This window comes from Cyprinodon tularosa, unplaced genomic scaffold, assembly GCF_016077235.1.
Source record: "Cyprinodon tularosa strain WSP-4 unplaced genomic scaffold, ASM1607723v1 ctg16, whole genome shotgun sequence".
NCBI classification, from domain to species: Eukaryota; Metazoa; Chordata; class Actinopteri; order Cyprinodontiformes; family Cyprinodontidae; genus Cyprinodon; species Cyprinodon tularosa.
The window spans coordinates 1,086,738-1,106,579 of NW_024038437.1; the positions used below are offsets into that span (position 1 = coordinate 1,086,738).

General features: G+C 39.2%; 2 protein-coding genes across 6 annotated transcripts in view; one reads left to right on the forward strand and one right to left on the reverse strand.

The window, feature by feature from the left end:
• The first annotated feature begins 903 nt into the window (after positions 1 to 903).
• adck2 (aarF domain containing kinase 2) lies at positions 904 to 8,334 on the forward strand. The gene is made up of 8 exons (XM_038280418.1): positions 904 to 2,158; positions 2,916 to 3,062; positions 3,574 to 3,702; positions 3,778 to 3,873; positions 3,971 to 4,249; positions 4,357 to 4,485; positions 6,038 to 6,091; positions 6,914 to 8,334. Exons 1-8 carry the CDS (start codon positions 1,277 to 1,279, stop codon positions 7,052 to 7,054), a joined length of 1,857 nt encoding a protein of 618 aa, XP_038136346.1. The 5' UTR covers positions 904 to 1,276; the 3' UTR covers positions 7,055 to 8,334.
• A 1,561-nt stretch (positions 8,335 to 9,895) lies between these two features.
• Positions 9,896 to 19,842, reverse strand: part of srpk2 (SRSF protein kinase 2) — a 91,758-nt gene continuing 81,811 nt past the window's right edge. For all 5 annotated transcript variants that reach the window (XM_038280421.1, XM_038280422.1, XM_038280423.1 and 2 more), the window contains one exon: positions 9,896 to 10,518. In XM_038280421.1, the coding sequence (XP_038136349.1) occupies positions 10,334 to 10,518 (185 nt within the window). In that variant the 3' untranslated portion in view covers positions 9,896 to 10,333. The remainder of the gene's footprint in view (positions 10,519 to 19,842) is intronic.

A 19,842-nucleotide genomic window follows, 5' to 3' on the forward strand; every position in this document is an offset into this window, starting at 1 on the left:
TTGAATAAATACACTGAGAATAAATTGGATTTTCTGGAATGGAAAATAAAACTTTTTAAAGTAAACCATTTTAAAGAGGCTCTGATCACTTGTACCATTGCTCTCCATGCTCATGCTTTCAACTCTTATTATATAAAAAAAACAATGGCTCAGTATGTTTGAAGTCGTCGAGGAGTTTGAGAAACTAATGACCAAGCAGGTACTTTCGTTAGCATTTATAGTGCTTCCTGTTTAGTTTACTTTATTAGACTAAACTGAGGTGAATGTACCAGTATTTTTGTCTTTATAAATTTCTATGATTTAGCCTCCAACTCTGAAACGTCACTCACAGTATACCTAGATATAAATTCAGAAGATTTATTGTTGCTACTGTTTAATTCAATTTAGTTATTTATATAGCGTCCATTCACAACATCTCAAGGCCCTTTACAGAAACAACTCAGCCAGATCATTCAGTTGGTTTAAAGTTTTCTATCTTTTTCTCTTATAATTAAAACAAATAGAACCGAAAGGCAAAAAGGAAAGGTTGGGATTTGTCTCCATCTGTTGGTCAACAGACCTCATTACAATACTTCATGTGACCTGAAAGCAAGTTGTATGTTTTGGTTATAATTTACAATATAGTGGTAAATAACGAGACATAAATTAACGAGAGGCGGTGTAAATTAAAATCCGGTTGTAATTTAAATTTGATTCTTTAAAAAAGTTAGAAAAAAAGAAGCATTTGGAGAAAGAAAAATCTTAAAGGGTGACACCAGCGCGACCACCAGTCCACCAGCTGGACAAAATTGTCAATCTAAAAAAAATGAATGAAGATAAAAAAAAAAAATAAAAAAACTATTCGTGATAACTAAGTGGAACTTACGAAACAGCGCGGGACATTAACAGAAGGTCACGTGACCACCGGCGAACCGTCGAAACCGGAAGTGAGCTGTCATTGTAACGTTTTCACTGGTAGCTCTGTTCTTCCTGGAAATGAATATTTTTAGATGTACATTGGCGCCAATTGGACCATGAAATGCGCTTTTTGTCCGCAACGGGAGGAGATATTCACCACAGCAGCTACTCTGCAGATAAGTAAAGTCACAACAGAGAGAAATATCCCTGAATTTGGCTCCAGTGCTTTGTTTTGAGTTGGGATACCACTAATACAGTCACGGGTTTTTATGAGACAGGACATATTTTCTACGTTTTGGCTCGTCCCGGTGCTTTTATTACAGGACAGGAGCGGATGTGGAATCTCGCGCCGAGCTAACGGCTCCCTGACAGGACGGCCATGATGGTGTTTGGAGCCAGAGGGATGCTGGTCAGCCTCAGGTCGACTCTGCAAACAGCAGGCTCCTTCAGCAGATGGAGGCTCATGCAGAATCAGGGGACATGTTTTCTAAAAAGGCGGCAGATTCTCACCCACATACCCAAGGTCACATTGCTGTGTTGGGGAGCTGTCAATGCTTCATGCTTTGCAGCCAGGTGCCAAGAAGCAACTCTGTCACCCAAACCAGCAGACAGGAAGTCCCTTGCAAAAGTCCAAGTCCATAAAGTGATATTCTTTATCCGCCTTAGCCTGCGCGCTCTGGTTCTTCTCTTTAAATTTGGTCCCCTTCTTCTCCTTTCCCCCTTGGCCCTGATCTCCACCCACTGTGCTTCTTACTGGTTGGAGGCTCTGCTGTGGGTGACTGAGACCTCTGGGCCTACATTCATCAAGCTGGGGCAATGGGCCAGCACCAGGCGGGACATCTTCTCCAAAGAGTTTTGTGAACGCTTCTCCAGGCTCCATGTAAAGGTGCGCCCTCACCCCTGGGCCCACACCAAGGAGTGCCTGCGCAGGGCCTTTGGAGAGAGCTGGAGAAGAGTCCTGGTGTTTGACAGCAAGGAGCCTGTGGGCTCAGGATGTGTTGCTCAGGTGTACAGAGGCTGGGCCAGGGTAGACCAGGTGGAAGACCCGTCCTTCCAGTTGATTGTAGAGGAGATGGAGAGGGAAGACATGCTGGAAGCCTGGGAGATCCCTGGCCTTGGAGGTGCAGCTGGGGTTCTGAGGCAGCTGTGGAAGGGGAGGAAAGAGGAGGAAGAGGGATATAATAAGGAGAAGATCTGTGCAGAACAGCAGCCTGGGGAGAGCAGCAATGAGAAGGAGCGCCTGATACCTGTGGCAATCAAGGTGAGGTTCACCATAAGACATTAACCGTGCCTTAGACGAGGATGATCACCCCAATAAACAATAAAAAATAACATTTTATTTCATGACAACCACATATTTCCATTTTTTAATTGGACTGACATAAAGTCATTCTTAATGTAATGAATAAAGGGAACATATAAAGCATTTTAGGGCTGCGCATATTGATTATTCTAACCTATTGATGTTTTTTACTATTGTGATTTTGAATCTAAAAATAAATTAATTTAGTAAGCCAACATTTCTAAATAAAGAAAATATTTGGAACAGAAACAAAAATCTTTTAGTGTACATCTCAGATGAACTACAAATGCTAAAAATATATGTACATACACACAGTTTTATTTATTATAATTATTTTACCTTTAATGTAAAAATCCTATATATTTTATGTTTATACATTTTTATATATTTGGTCTCAATAACTGATCTAACTGGGTTATTCTCTCTGCAAATTCTATATGTAGTTTTTTGACCAAAGATAAGTGTTTAAGTCAGTACTGTGTAGAAACACCATTGCACACTTTGTTTACCAATTAGGTGACTTCTGAAGGTAACTATCCTCTTTTGAAAAACATCTAGCTTTTTTTTTTCTTTTCACACTTACAGAATACATTGCATTGTTCTGTCATTTCAATTTACAATAAAATAGATTGAAGTATGTTGTTTTGTTACAAAATTAGAAAACAATTTCTTTTTAAGGAAGCTGCATATTCCTCTCCTCTCATGTGCTCATTAGGTGGTCCATCCAGGCGTCAGGAGGCAGGTGGAGATCGACTTGCTGCTGATGAAAGCAGGCAGCTGGCTTCTGCACTGCATACCTGGACTCAAGTGGCTCAGTATGTTTGAAGTCGTCGAGGAGTTTGAGAAACTAATGACCAAGCAGGTACTTTCATTAGCATTTATACTGCTTCCTGTTTAGTTTACTTTATTAGACTAAACAGAGGTAAATGTACCTGTATGTTTTTTTCTCTTTATAAATTTCCATGATTTAGCTTCCAACTCTGAAACTTCACTCACAGTTTATATAGAAATAAATTCAGAAGATTTATTCAATTCAATTCAGAGGAAAAACTCCCCTTAAACAGGAAGAAACCTCCAGCAGAACCAGGCTTAATCTGAGCAGCCATCTGCCGAGGCCGACTGGGGTTCAAGGAGACAGAAGAAGACATAGAAAAAGAAGCAGAGATAGAAAAAGGAAACTGTCAACCAGCTCCACAGAAGGCCCCGTCCAGGAAACAAATAGCCAGGCAGGCAGTCGAGCTCCAAACCAGCTCCCATGTCAGAGGATGAAAGAGAACACATTGAGTCCCAGGCAGAGAAACAGGACTACACTGAAAAACTGGCCTAGCTCCAACATCTATAAACAAATGTGATGATTTGTGTGTTTATGTCAGATCGATCTTCGTTTTGAAGCCAGAAACATCGAGCGTTTCCAAGAAAACTTCCGCGACGTGGACAATATCAAGTTCCCAACTCCACTACGACCGTTTGTGACCAGGAACATTTTAGTGGAGACTTTTGAGGTGAGTGCTTGGAGCAGGATAATAAGCGATGCTTGCGGCATTATAAAAAAAAAAATGATGACTTTTATTTTGTAGGAGAGCGAGCCTATTTCCAATTACCTGAGCTCCGACATTCCTCAGGAGGTGAAGCAGAGGATAGCCAGGATGGGAGTCGACACTTTGTTAAAAATGGTGAGATCACTTTAATGAGTCTTTAAAGAGGAAGTATATGCACATACCTAGACTGCTTCATCACTTTTTCACCACCATATTGACATCTTCACTGCAGGTGTTTGTTGATAACTTTGTCCATGGAGACCTGCATCCTGGCAACATCCTGGTCCAGTGTCAGAGGTCTCCCACTGGTTCCAGTGATGCAGTTGGTATCCCAGGGGACCAGCATGGGAAGACCACCCTCACCGACCTGTTGGACACCGTTGTGGTGAGCGTCAGACCGGACCCATGTCCTCTGCAGCTGGTGCTGCTGGACGCCGGTATCGTCGCTCAGCTCAGCGACCACGATCTCGCCAACTTTAAGGCCGTCTTCACCGCGGTGGTGCTGCGCAAGGTAAGGAAGAACGTAATGATTGCTTCTTTAAATGCGTCTGATTGAGCGTCTATGAGAAATCGATTAAATGGCCCAGATAACCTGAGTTCAGCTGTGTGGTTTTCCAGGGTGAGCAGGTGGCAGAGTTGATTTTGCATCACGCCCGCGCCAATGAGTGCAAAGACGTGTCACTCTTTAAGAAGGAGATGGCCGAGTTGGTGGATCACGCCGTCAGCAACACCCTCTCTCTCGGAAAGGTATTTTTTTCTCCTTTTGTGCGACTTACTTTCTCAAGGATAAGATACAGAAATAATTGAACATAATTGATCTTACAATAGAGAAATTCACTTCTGCATCTTAACCCATCCCCTTTGGGGAGCAGTGGGAATCACAGCTTGTCCATCACACCCCACAGTATTCTTTGATTAATGCTACATGGTGTGTTGCTGCCTGTAAGCTCCATTTTAATTCTATCTGACTAAACCAATGATTTCACCTCATTTCAGACGCCTGGGTAAGAGATATGTATTTAAAGGTGATTACTGATTAAATTACATTCTGATCAATCATTTGTTTTAGAGGAGCTTTTACCATATGACAAAAAAAGGGATATAACTATTGATATATAGTTATATCAATAGTATATATATTGCTTTTATATTTGTCAGTTTTGGCTTTATTGCTGCTCTAAGTGAATTCTTCTTTAAGCAAATTTCATGTTTTAGAGTCACTTAAGAGTTAATCAAATACTAAATTTATTGACAATGACTTCATCAAGTGATTATCACATTTTATGTTACCTGCTGTGAATGCAGTCAATAGATTATCTCGGATTAAAAGCATAATTGTATTACGAAGGGTACTGCTAGAGAAAGACATTTATTAAGGCATTTTGTTTTGAACCAGCTGCTCCAGTAAGGAAGGAGGAGATGCTAATCCTGGTTTTATATATATATATATATATATATATATATATATATATATATATATATATATATATATATATATATATATATATACATATATATATATATATATATATATATATATATACAGGGCTCGATGTTAACCATCGCCCGATCTCCCGGGGCAAGTAGTTTTTATTGTTGGGAGAGTACAAATTTCATTGTATTTGCCCGCCGGCAAGTGCAATGATCGCAAAAAAAAAAAAGTTATGTATCACTCAAAATTACTTTAAAATCACAGACATTCGATGAAAACGACCCAGAAACGTTGCTGGTGCCAATTTTTTTGTTTTGTACACATTCTCGCGTGATTTGCAAAAGCCGGGTGATTTTCCGCCAGATGGCGGGATTTTTGTCCACCTAGCGGTAATTTTGATGTAGTTACCAAAATGACAAACAAGCTAGAAAATGCTATTGCACCGGTTTTTCTGTATCATTTTATTTGCATAATCACTCAAAAATCACCTACACTCAAAGAAAACAACCCAAAAGCGTTGTCGATGCCATTTTTGTTGTATGTATCTGTGTATATATATATATATATATATATATATATATATATATATATATATATATATATATATTATATATATCTGGCATCCTTTATCAGGAGATATTATTGCTGCAGACAGTTGAATGTATAACATTTTACTGCTCCATTAAAGCAGTCAGGTTTAAGGGGTTTTAATGCTGCACTTTTCTGTTCTGTTGTGTGGAAGCTTAACTCATTATTTCAAAAAAAAAAACAGAAAAAAAAACGAAAGGCTAATTAAATCGCGCATCTTTTATTCATTATCCACTTTTTCCCCCACAGATTAATGTCCACATTTTTCTCTTTGTTTAGGTTCAAGTAGCCGATTTGCTCTCTAAGGTCTTTGGTTTACTCATCAAGCACAAGGTAATTTATGTTTCCTTTGTGATCTCAACTTTTAAACTCTCCAGTTTAAAGTTTCTGATTCTGATAAATTTGAAATCATCTTTTTAAATTTCAAACAACGTCTTTAAGAGCAAGTCTTTATCTAAATATTGTTTAATAATGCTGCAATAAAATGAGCTGTCAATGTGAGGATTTTCATTAGAGCCTTTTTTTTTGGCCATCATGTGAGACCTACATAAGAGATCAAATCAGCTCAATTTTCTCAATGCTGTATTTAAAAACTCTGATCTTTTTACAGATTTTAATTTTCTTGTTTTCTATAAATTCAGACATTGACAAAACCTCTTTTCTTATCTGTTAAAATTATCTTTAAAACTGTTGGATTTAAATCGGATGGGTTGGGTATCCATTTACAAGCTTCTCACAGTGTTTTTTCCCCCTTATTATTTTAGTATTCAGTAAAAAGAAATAATGATAATCCTGAGCAAAAATCAAAACATTTTGGTCCAGTTAAATTATACAAGGAAATGTATATCAAATACTTTATATGATAAAAAAAGATAGTCTCTTTTAGTATAGTGTATATATTTGGTTTTAACTACAGATTAATAAGCTCAAACTAAACAAGAAACAGATCTAAGCTTATATAAGGTAATATCAGTACAATTAGTTGATTTCAATAATCAATTAATCGCGATTAATCCGATTATTTCAGCTCTAGTATTTATGCAGTAAAATTGAAGATTTATCAGGCCTCTGATTCCCTCTCTGTTCCTCTGCATTTGGCCTTTTAATTGATGCAGTCCCTGGCTGTATAACATTAATCATTGGTTGTGTTTTCAGGTGAAGCTGGAGAGTAACTTCGCCTCCATTGTGTTTGCCATCATGGTTCTTGAGGGTCTGGGAAGGTCACTGGATCCCAACCTGGACATCCTGGATTTGGCCAAACCGCTGCTGCTGAAGAACTGTGCATCTCTCCTCTGATGCAAAAGGCCCAACAGGTGGCACACAGGCAGGTAGCTGTGCTGTAATGGGTGAATTTAAAGGTTTCTACAGTACAGGTGTACATCTCATACTGTTCTCTTCAGAATTGCAATGCAATGTTCCATTGTAGATCATAAGATCCTCCTCCTCTACATTATGGCATATCAAATACCTCATGTCGCCTTTATTTTAGCAGCCATTTCATGTCACTGACTTTTCTTAATGTTTCTGATGCCTGAATTAATTGTGAATCTTTTATACATAGACAGACTTTTAAAGCACACTCATTGAAGCCTGATTAGAGTTGAAGCATTTTTTAATGACTAATCAATGAGTAATCAGAGGGCATATAAGGAACTATTTAAGGTAGAATAATAGAATGCTAATAGGAACCCCAGCTTAGTAACCTGGTAGTAAAGTACTGCCTTGATTAAAATATTCATATCCTTCCAACTTTTCTCAACTGTCCATATTTACAGTTACAAAGTTTTAGAGATTTTATGCTTTTTATAAGAGAAACTGAGACAAATTTGTAAAGAGAAACTTGACCTGAAAGGTAGAAATTACTTTTGTTTTCTTTAAAATGGCAATATGGTGTGCATTGATGTTCAATGCTAAATTTTATACAAACTTTTTAACATGTTGAAAATTGGAATGCTTGCATATTCTGCTATAAAATTTAGCCGAAACTCTGTTAAATCAGGCAGACTGTGTCTGTGAAGTCCATGAACTTTGACTAGGCCATTCTAATCCCTGAATTTTTAATCCTGGCTGTTGTTCTGCCATTGGCTAAACCTAAACCCACATCTCAAGTCAATTGCAGCATTTTATGTTTTTTCTGGAACTTCCCAGGGGGTTGCTTCAAATATCCTTTCCCTATCTCCCGTTTCCCCATCTCTGCTAAAGTAAAGAATCCCAATAGAGTGAAACTCACCCTACTGTTTTAAGTTTACATTTTTCCATTGTTTAAAAAAAAATAAACGTACAACTTTCCTTTTATTTCTTCATGAATGTTATCCGTGTTCGTTTGTAGTGGTTATAGTGTCACTAGTTCAAGGGGTATGAATACTTTTTCAAGGTCTTGTACAGATGTGGAGACATTTTATTCCTGCAATGTTTCTTTTGTGTTTTATGAGCTGTTTTTAGAGTGAATCACAGTACTGTACCATGTTCGTTGTAACACACTACACTGAATGAGCTATGACTTAATGTACTAAGATTTTTTTGTATTTTAATTGTTCAGTGCTCACACCATTAAAATGAAATCCAGCCCGACTTCAGTTCTTCTCCTGCTTTGCCTGTAATGTCTCCAAATGTGACGATAAACTCCAACAAATGACTACATTGAAGAAAACAGAATCCATTAATCTACAATTTATTAAATCTGTCAATGAAAAACAGACAAAACTTCGATCTTATCAGGAAGAACAGTCAGCATGGCTGAGTGACGGAGATCAGGAGGATTTGGTGAAAAATTGGAAAAGAAGGGAGGGGGGGATAACTCAAATACCCTTTATTGCAAAACAGTTTTTCTTTTTTGTCACCATCAACAGCCCATAGAGGGCAGCACTGTTTAAGAAGGGAGGGGAGAGGTGTTTTGTTTTTCTTAAAAAAAAACGTTCAATAATATTAATAATGACAAAACAAGTAAAAACATCTCTAATAGACAAACACAATCACCTCAGTAGAAGATAAATTTCTGTCACGGTCACAACAACCACAGAGAGAAGTTGTTTGCTTTCCCCCCTATATTTTTAATGAATTAAATAGTTTTTAAAAATATCTCACCATTTAATTATAATTATCTTTTTTAATTATTTATTGCGAAAAATAGGCAACTGGATTAATTGTGATGATTCAGATTTCAGGTGTGTGATTTAGTGGACAGAGACTGAGAAAGTTGGTTTGTTGGCACTGAGAGCAGCAGCTTCATGTGGCGATGCAATATTCCCAAACTGCCACCTGGTGGCAGCACCAGTCAGTTTGAGCCTCCCTCCAAGTTTGATCAGAAATCAGAACGTCCCATTCCTGTTCTGTCAGAGGGGAAACCAAGTACTGCCAACAGCAACCAGTTTTTTTTTTACTTTTTACACTTTTTGGAATGATACTCGGGGTGTTTGTCCACAAATGTGTCCACAGTCGCTTATTTGTGTTGCGAAATCTAGTTCTATGTACAAAGGTTTCAAATCCCTGAAAGACATTTACAAAGACAAGTGCAACCTTCCACATGGCCGCCTCCTTTTTGGAGAGGCTCTGGGATAGATGGGGTTCCTCCTGGGGGCAAAAAAGACGGTTGGGTGGTGGGGGAGTAGTACCAATCGGATCCAGTAAACATACAACAGAAGGGAGTGAAGATAACTGTTCTTAGGAATGGAGTCAGAAAGGTTTGGGGATTTGGTCATGTCAAAAACTGAAAAGTGCCAAGGGTGGTGGGTCACCAACATTTCCTAATACCATTCCCATACGTGAAAGATGAACTGTCACCAACAATTATTGTTGGTTTCTCATATTCCTTCATGTCGATCCAGCAGTGTCACCATGCATCTTCGAATTAAAGTCTATTAACACCAAGCAGATATTTCTCGAAGTTAATACTGATTGTTTTGATTCCAAACCTTCTCTGTACCCATCAATGTGATGCCCCCTTCCGCAAGGTCGGTTCAGGACCGTAGAGCATGATAGGAAGCAATGGAGGCTGTGAGAAGCTTTTTTTTAAGGACTGGATTCATGTAAGAAAGCTGTAAACTGTAAAGTCTGATGTTGGTACTTCTTTAAGGAGGTTATATAGGGCACATAGGCACAAACGCTCATTTTCTCGCATAATAGCACACACAATTGGTAATGCAAGAGGGAACTCTGGGCCATCTGACAGCAGTACAAGAGTCTCTTGCCAACTCTGTTTACTCTGAAAGTCAGCAGCTTTCATTTGTTAAGAAAAATGAGAAGAAAACGGATGAAGAAGAGGGTGACGTCTTGATGGCGGAGGAGGCAATAACACCATGTTTTGTTCTGACTTCTCGTTTCAGGAAAATCCTTTCCAACATCAATAAATTCCTTTTTTTGTAGTCCTTGCCAGCGTTTTGTGTTTTCGTTTTTTTACATTCCCCATGGTAGAGTACATGTAGAAGTAAAGCCTGATCAGGTGGGTATGGAATGAATGCGTTAGAAGCCTCTCTCTGTACGATGCTTGTTGCTCGCTGCCAACAGAGGTCGTTGTTTGAGATTAAAGTCTAGAAGGTGGATGGGGAAGGAAGGAGAGGGGGTGATGGAAGTTTGTGGCTATGAGCTGAGCCAGGGGTGGTTTAGGCATTCCCCAGCCGAGGCCCTCTTCTCAGGCACCATCTCAAGCATGGGCAGCAGGAACTGGGTGAATTGTCCGGCATCTTCGTGTGACCAGCCGTACTTTTCAACCAAGACATCGAACAGAGACCAGGGCTTCAGCTTGGTGATGTGCCGCAGCTCACCTGCAAGAAGGCAAACGGAGAACAGTCAGTGTTGGCATTCAGAGGGATGACTACAGAAGAACATAAGAATAATCCATCAACTTTAGTTTTATATATATATATATATATATATATATATATATATATATATATATATATATATATATATATATATATATTGGGGTGGAACGGTTCACAAAATACACGATTCAGTTCGGTTCACGGTTTTCAGTTCGGTTCGGTATATGTTGATTGTTACACCGAAATCCCATAAAAATTAATGAAAAATAAGAAAAAAATTAATAAATTGTAATTATTTTTAATGATCCGCGAAAACCCATTTGCTGCTTAGAATTTAATCATCTCATGCATGCCCTCTACGATCTCCAAGGAACTCAGAGCGGAGCGGACGGGAGCCACAGCGGAGGCTGTAGGCTTTGCTTTGTGTAGGCGGTCTGGTGCGCAGCGGGGCGGAGCGGAGCGCTGACGGAGTATGTGGGATTTCGGGGTTAGCCTGACATGTTGGTCATTTTGCTGTTAGCATAAACAAAACGTGTTGCACAATGCTTGCACACTGTTGCAATTTTATCCACAACTGTCTTTCCGCCGCCATCGTAGGTCACTCTAAATGCAAAGTGGTCCCAAACAACAGAAATATAAAGTGATGCTGGCGCGTCTGCCAACTCCTGTTCTTTCTCACTCGCCACACACAATTCTCCACAACAACTGATTTTTTTCTGCTACACCCGGCTACGCTGCTTCGCTTCTTCCTCTTCTTCTTGTTTACTGCTGGTGGTTGGCTTTGGTCGCAGTACCGCCACCTTCTGCTCTGGAGTGTACACGCTTCGCCTATAAGAAAAAGGAGCAGCCCATGAACCGAACACAACACACACGAACCGAACCGAGACAGTCGAACCGAACGGTTCGGACGGTTTTCATAAACCGTTCCATCCCTAATATAAATATATATATATACACTGCTCATAAAAATAAAGGGAACCCTCAAATAAAACATCATAGATCTGAATGAAATATTCTCATTGAATACTTTGTTCTGTACAAGGATGAATGTGCTGACAACTCACACAAAAATCATCAATGGAAATCTATTTACTAATGGGGATTCACACACAAACTTAAAGAGGAAAAACACTCTACAGGCTGATCCAACTTTGATGTAATGTCCTTAAAAGAGGTCAAAATAAGGCTCAGTATTGTGTAGGCCTCCCTACAATGCCTGGGTATCCTCCTGGGGAGGTGGTGGATCTCCTCGCAGACCTGGATTTTAAATATCCAACAACTTCTTTACAGTCTGTGGTGCAACGTGACATTGGTGGCTGGATCAAGACATGATGTCCCAGATGTGCTAAATCTGATTCAGGTGGGGAACCAGTGGGCTAGTCTGTAACTTCAATTCCTTCATCTCGCAGGAACTGCTGACACACTCCAGCCACATGAGGTCTAGCATTGTCCTGCATAAGGAGGAACCCAGGGCCAACTGCACCAGCATATGGTCTCACAAGGGTTCTGAGGATTTCATCTCGGTACAAAATGTCGGTCATGGTGTTTGGCGAGCAAAGGGAGGGACTGCATGGTCCTCCAGAGACCTACTACACACCATTACTGACCCCATGTGAAACCGATCATGCTGATGGCAGCAGATCACTCTCCACAGTGTCTCTAGACTTTTTCATTTCTGTCAAATGTGCTCAGTATGAACCTCCTTTTATCTGTGAATAGCACAGGGCACAAGTGGGGAATTTTTGTTCTCTGGCAAATGCCAAGCATACTGCAGGGTGTTGGGCAGGTAGCACAACTCCTATCTGTGGACGTCAGGCCCTCATACCATCCTCATGGAGTCGGTTTCTAACCGTTTCTGCAGACCAATGCACATTAATGGTCTGCCGGAGGTCATTTTGCAGGGCCCTGGCAGTGCTCCTCCTGTTCCTCCTTGCTCCAAGGCAGAGATCCTGCTACTGGCTTGTTGCCCTCCTACGGCCTCCTCCACTTCTCCTAGCCTGTCTCCTGGTAGTGCCTCCAGTCCGCATTGATGTGCCATTCTGGATTAGCTGCACTACCTGAGCCATTTGTGTGGGTTGTAGAATCAGTCTCATGCCACCATGAGTGTAAAAGTACCAGCAACATTCAAAAGTGACCAAAACATCAGCAGAAAGCATAGGAACTAAGAAGTGGTCTGTTGTCCAAACCTGCATAACTACTCCTTTATAGAGTGTTACTTGCTAACTGCCATTCATTTCTAACTGTTGTCTTTTTCATTTGCACAACAGCATGTGAAATTGATTTTCAACCAGTGTTTCTTCCAAAGTGGACAGTTTGATTTCACAAAAGTTAGATTAGTTTGAAGGTATATTGTGTGTCAACCTTATATTTTTTATGTTGCTGTATATATATATATACAGTGGGGCAAAAAAGTATTTAGTCAGCCACCAATAGTGCAAGTTCTCCCACTTAAAAAGATGAGAGAGGCCGGTAATTTTCATCATAGATATACCTCAACTATGAGAGACAAAATGAGAAAAAAAATCCAGAAAATCACAGTCTGATTTTTAAAGAATTTATTTTCAAAATATGGTGGAAAATAAGTATTTGGTCAATAACAAAAGTTCATCTCAATACTTTTATATACCCTTTGTTGGCAATGACAGAGATCAAATGTTTTCTGTAAGTCTTCACAAGGTTTTCACACACTGTTGCTGGTATTTTGGCCCATTCCTCCATGCAGATCTCTTCTAGAGCAGTGATGTTCTGGGGCTGTCGCTGGGCAACACGGACTTTCAACTCCCTCCAAAGATTTTCTATGGGGTTGAGATCTGGAGACTGGCTAGGCCACTCCAGGACCTTGAAATGCTTCTTACGAAGCCACTCCTTCGTTACCCGGGCGGTGTGTTTGGGATCATTGTCATGCTGAAAGACCCAGCCACGTTTCATCTTCAATGCCCTTGCTGATGGAAAGAGGTTTTCACTCAAAATTTGACGATACATGGCCCCATTCATTCTTTCCTTCACACGGATCAGTCGTCCTGGTCCCTTAGCAGAAAAACAGCCCCAAAGCATGATGTTTCCACCCCCATGCTTCACTGTAGGTATGGTGTTCTTTGGATGCAACTCAGCATTCTCTCTCCTCCAAACACGACGAGTAGAGTTTTTACCAAAAAGTTCTATTTTGGTTTCATCTGACCATATGATATTCTCCCAGTCATCGTCTGGATCATCCAAATGCTCTCTAGCAAACTTGAGACGGGCCTTGACATGTACTGGCTTAAGCAGGGGGACACGTCTGGCACTGCAGGATTTGAGTCCCTGGCGGCGTAGTGTGTTACTGATGGTAGCCTTTGTTACTTTGGTCCCAGCTCTCTGCAGGTCATTCACTAGGTCCCCCCATGTGGTTCTGGGATTTTTACTCACCGTTCTTGTGATCATTTTGACCCCACGGGGTGAGATCTTGCATGGAGCCCCAGATCGAGGAAGATTATCAGTGGTCTTGTATGTTTTCCATTTTATAATAATTGATCCCACAGTTGATTTCTTCACACCAAGCTGTTTACCTATTGCAGATTCAGACTTCCCAGCCTGGTGCAGGTCTATAATTTTGTTTCGGGTGTCCTTTGACAGCTCTCTAGTTTTGGCCATGGTGGAGTTTAGAGTGTGACTGTTTGTGGTTGTGGACAGGTGTCTTTTATACTGATAACGGGTTCAAACAGGTGCCATTAATGAAGGTAACGAGTGGAGGACAGAGGAGCCTCTTACAGAAGAAGTCACAGGTCTGTAAGAGCCAGAAATCTTGCTTGTTTGTAACTGACCAAATACTTATTTTCCACCATATTTTGCAAATAAATTCTTTAAAAATCAGACAATGTGATTTTCTGGATTTTTTTTTCTCATTTTGTCTCTCATAGTTGAGGTATATCTATGATGAAAATTACCGGCCTCTCTCATCTTTTTAAGTGGGAGAACTTGCACTATTGGTGGCTGACTAAATACTTTTTTGTCCCACTGTATATATATATATATATATATATACATACATATATATGTATATATATATACATACATATATATGTATATATATATACATACATATATATGTATATATATTTTTTTTTTTGTATAAATATGTAATAAAAAAATAGGCTACTGGATTAATCTTGCAGATTAAAAACCTTTTAATGAGATGTCAGAGAAAGTGGTAGCATTTCCACCACCTTTAATTCCGTAGGGTTACACAGCGCTGCCCACTCACCCATCTTTTACTGCACACTGCCGGTCAGCTGGCTGAATAAAAGCTCCTACACTTTTCTCTTGTTTCAAAGAAAAAAATTGGTATTTTGGAAAGCCCGGTTGCTCATACTAAAAGAGCACTGGTAGATAAGTTAAGACCATCATATTGCCAGCTGCTATATTAAGTAATTATTGTTCAGAATCTTTGTGTCCCTACAAACCTGAACCTAAGAAGCTCATACTGACCCATGCCCACTCACTGGGCATGGGTCAGTATGGGCCAGGAACGCAGGAGTCAAAAATTCCTACTTGTATCAAGATTTTTAGTTTTGTGGTTGGCATAAAATAAACAAGGTGTTAGACGGTAGATCATGATGCTGAGGAGGCAGTTTATCCATCTGTACCAAGAACATGTCTAAAAGCAGCAATTCACTAGCCTGACGTAGTCCGACTCAATTCTAGTCAGAATATGAGTCTGATACTGCTCCATAGAGCTGTGATTATGGGGCGTGTTTCGAACGAACCAGGAAAAAAAATGCCTCTGCACTCAATTGGATAGATCTACAACCAATAAGAGCAACGGAGTGCGTGACGCATGTTAAGCGAGGCATAGTTGTTGTCCACAAAAATCAAAGCGTGCAGTTTCACGCCTAGAATAAGAAGATGAGACTTGATCGCGTTTCTGTTCCTCTTTTAAAATTAATTTGCTGTCGATATCTTCTAGAACAGACCTAATCTACTCACCTCAACTCTCCAGCGGCAGCCATTATTGTTGTCACCCAAGCACGCTTTGGTCACGTGGTTGATTACGTTACTCTTGATCATCTGTCCATCATCGTATAAAGCCCGCCCTGACAATTTGATTGGATCGCCTGACAGTGGGCGATAATACTCGCGCTACTATGGAGCAGAGCCAGACCGAACTTCCCCGAACTCAAACCTTGTGGGCGGGACTAAGTTCGGACTGGCACCCAGGCTAGCAATTCACCAGCTTTCAGGGGGTTTTAACACTCAAGACGTCCATGAAGAAGGAGTTTAGCTTAACTTAAAAACCCAAATGCTTTCACGGTGACTGAGTAAACAGCACTGGAAACACAGTATATAAAAACAATCTTTACACTATAAATCAGCATGAACTTTGCTGATTTCAAAAATCCCTGCTTATATCAGATATTGAATAATAATGACATGAATCTCTAGAAAAAAGTGTTTCCTTCATACAGCTTTGCTGCTTTCTTAAAAACGTTTTGTGGTAAACAGGAAGCAGAGGTGGGTAGTAACTAGTTACATTTACTAAAGTAATTTACTTTTAGGACTAATTTTACAACAACCTACTTTCTACTTTCATCCACGTGATATTTTCATTTCAAGTATCATTATTCTTGAATAATTTGTTCTTAGCTACTCAACCTACCATGAAAAAACAAATTTTAATCTAAAATGCACCAAAAAAAAATTTTCTACACAAGCTTGTTTTACAATCCTACTTCTATCTGCTTTGACTTAAGGAGGTCAAATTAATGTATACAGTATTGGTTTAGTAGGTTTTATTTTGTAAAAGTTACATTTGAAGTGTGAAGAGTTTATTTTCCAATTCATTCTACACTCGTGCTAATAATTTTATCTATAAATTTAAAACTTTTGATTTTGATCTATTTACATAATTTTATAAAGTCAGTCAAACAACCTAAATACTGTAGTTACCCTGTAATTAAGTAGCCTTCCCACCAATTATCTTTTTTACCTTGAGCAATTTTTTGAAAGGATACTTTTTTTTTTACTTGAATAAAAATATGTAAAATTATTTAGTAACACTTCCTTTTACATTACAGAAATCACGATGTAATTACATGGTAATAAGATAGCAAGTCAGACTATATTAATTGGTAAAAAGAAAAACTTTATTTGGTAATTACCCCCAAAATCAAGCTATACATGCAGGTAATTACCTGCTTTATTACAACTGTATGTTACTATGTAACAATGGAGACTTTTGGTGGGTAATTACCATTAGGTTACTGCATAAATGTTTCCAGAATTGGCCACCACATACTTACAGCTTACGTAAATTGTAACTTGTGATCAGGTTAATAAAGCATTATAAATCAGAACACAAGTTACATATAAATAAGAGTTTAGTAAAGGGGTATGGTTTTCTGTTATAAAGTAGCAGCCATTTAAAATGGCCCTTCCTGGTGAAACGGCAGCCGAATGGCAGCCCATTTCCCTGCGACTCCCAGCAAAATCCCATCCAACTTCCAGCCACTGGCCTTCTCCTTAGCGTGGATTTTCTTTAACTCTGACTCCACCCTTTCACTGAATTACACAGTCTGACCAGGAGAAGACGCTCCTCTTTAGAGCTTAATGTCCACAAATCATGACTATTTTTGTACAAAGATTGATGGTTTAAAAGGCATTGTAGGGGATCAGCCAAGGACCCATCAAGGAAAGTGGGAAAATTGTGAATGGCTGCTACTGTATGCCAATTAATAAACTGCTTTTTACTAGATAATAACACATTAATTTATTGCTGTCGGTGAAATGACTGAGTTACATGGTAATAACAGTTTGACAACTAAGAAGTCTGACTTTATCTTGTCTGCCCAAAATTTGAAGAAAAGCACTTACCAAAATTTTCAGTAAAGTGTTTTTTGTTAACTAGTAAAGTGTAACTCCCCATGTTATTACCATGTTCTCACATGGTTATTAATTATTTCTGCTGTTACTCAAGTCTAATTTTGAGTAATCTACCCACCTCTGATGAGAACTTGTGTGGCTCAGGTAAGTGATGCATTCACTGAACTAAAACAAATTGGATGTTAGGGTGTCTCTCTCATCATTTAGTTTTTTTACTTCACCTTGGCATTTATAACAATTTATATAAAAGAACTAAAGTTATCTTCTTTCCTTTGTCTAAGATTTAGGGAGACCGTTTTCGGTCCAGTTCACTGTAGTAAACCGACTGGATGTAATTATTTAACAGTCCAAATAACCAGCAGCTGATTTCACTGATGACTTCACTTCTTTCTATTTGAGGGACTGCTAATCTGTGAGGTGCTGTAGCATCGTGGAAGCCAGCAGAGTCTTGGCTGAAAACCACACCGACAGAAGGCAGATGGACAGGAATAGACACACACACGTGTGACCAGAGAATAAGACATAATTATTGTATTCATTAGTCAGAAAAATGGCGGAAATAGCTGGCTGGGAATACAACTCTGATAGGGAAGAAAGACAGTTAATGATGGGGCACAACAATGAGGTCCGGGCTAAGCCTCAGCTTCCATGGTAAACATGTTTTTCCTCATCACAAGAATACAATCTATTTATCAAACACACTGGAAAGAATTTGAGAGAGAAACCCCTTTATAGGCAATTTTAGCTTATATAGAAGTTTCTTAATCTTGCATATGTCTTCAAGCAGTGTTTTCCTAAGAGTTCAATAAAAATCATTATGTACGAAGGGAACCAGGTGACACGGCCTGCCAGAGGCTTTCTGGCTGGCAGGAAAAGCTCCAACCCCTCAAGAGGCAGAAGGGGAAAGTCAGCTCAGATTAACAGAGCGCAGAGAGATAAAAGAGAGGAACATTGAGACATGGAGAGCATGCTCAGACCACGGATAGAGACATCTTCAAAGCCAGAAGATTCAGATCTCACCATCATGAAGGATTTATGAGCAGAAAGAGAGGCAAAAAAAGGGAATCTTTAAAAGTGGAAAAAAGAAGGACAGAGCAGAGAGATTATTAGCTGTATCAGTCACAGGTCCATCCATGCTAATGGATGCTGGTGCTTTTTATAAATCAAATTCACACCAAATAAGTGAATTACTGATGCTGACTTTCACATGAAATAAAAAGTTATCTTGTCATTATCTTGTTGTGTTAAATTGATATTATGTTAAAAATCTCTGATATTAGAAAAACTAATAGAAACACTTTGCTTCCATTTGCTTTTGTTAAAAGTTTGTGTAACTCTTTAAGGAATAAGAAATTCAGTTGTTCTCATACCTAATGCTGTAGAATAATGTTCTTTGTTTGAGAAATATCACTTGATCAAGCCTTTTCTATCATTCCAAACTAAGTAATAAAAGTGTTTATGATTCATGCTGATATCAAATCAGGTCAATATTGGTATTAATCAATACTTAAAGCTGCAATATGGGAATTGTATAGGAAATTTATAAAATGTATCAGACCTTAATTATAAGGGTTGCAAACACTTTTTTGCAGTTATTTATAGAAAAAAACTTTTAATCTTTTTAGTTTCTAACAAATATACAGTATTTTCCGGACTATAAGCTGCTGCTTTTTTCCCTTACATTGAACCATACGGTTAATAATAAGGTGCGGCTTTTCTGTGGATTTTTCCTAACTACCAGAAGGGGAAGTCAAAATTGGAATAAACCGCTAATTTTTATTTAGCACAAGAACTTGCTAGCAGCAGGCAAGATGGCGAATAAATGTCCCGAATTCACACATTTTAACATTTATTTGCTGCATTAAAGCTGTCAAACCAATGAAGAGACTGGGCTCAACCCATGCAGAGCTGAAATAAAGAGCTGACAAAGCCCAATTTTTTTGTACAAGCTATTATTACTGTGAGCCAACAAGCTAACGGGGGCTAGCATACTTCTTTGTCATTACTCCAGGGGCTATATGTAGAGCTCCCCCTACAGGTTTGGAGGGAGACAGTTCAGTAGATATCAACAGCTGATAGCCCATTGTGGCTTATATGCAAGTTTAAATTTTTTTCAAAAAACGTATTGGGCGTGGCTTATAGTGAGGTGTGCTCTATAGCAGGCATCCCCAACCTCTGTCCTCGAGGCCCGCTGTCCTGCAGGTTTTAGAGGTTTCCCTGCTTTAGCACAGCTGATTATAATGATTGCAGTAGAACCACAGCCTGTTAATCAGCTTTCAATTAAAATCAGCTGTGCTGGAGCAGAGAAACATCTAAACCCTGCAGGACAGCGGGCCTTGAGGACTGAGGTTGGGGATGCCTGCTCTATAGTACGGAAAATACGGTAGTCAATGTAAAGGCCTAATTTTTTTTTAATGTAAGTATAAGATTATGCTGCTACAGTAAGAGCTACATTGACTGATGCCAAGT

Excerpts from the sequence above, each read along its gene's own strand:
- adck2 (XM_038280418.1), top strand. The coding sequence starts at position 1,277 with ATGATGGTGTTTGGAGCCAGAGGGATGCTGGTCAGCCTCAGGTCGACT. Across the intron at positions 3,703-3,777 it reads TTTTAGTGGAGACTTTTGAG|GAGAGCGAGCCTATTTCCAA; the intron begins GTGAGTGCTTGG and ends TTTATTTTGTAG. Across the intron at positions 4,250-4,356 it reads CCGCGGTGGTGCTGCGCAAG|GGTGAGCAGGTGGCAGAGTT; the intron begins GTAAGGAAGAAC and ends GTGGTTTTCCAG.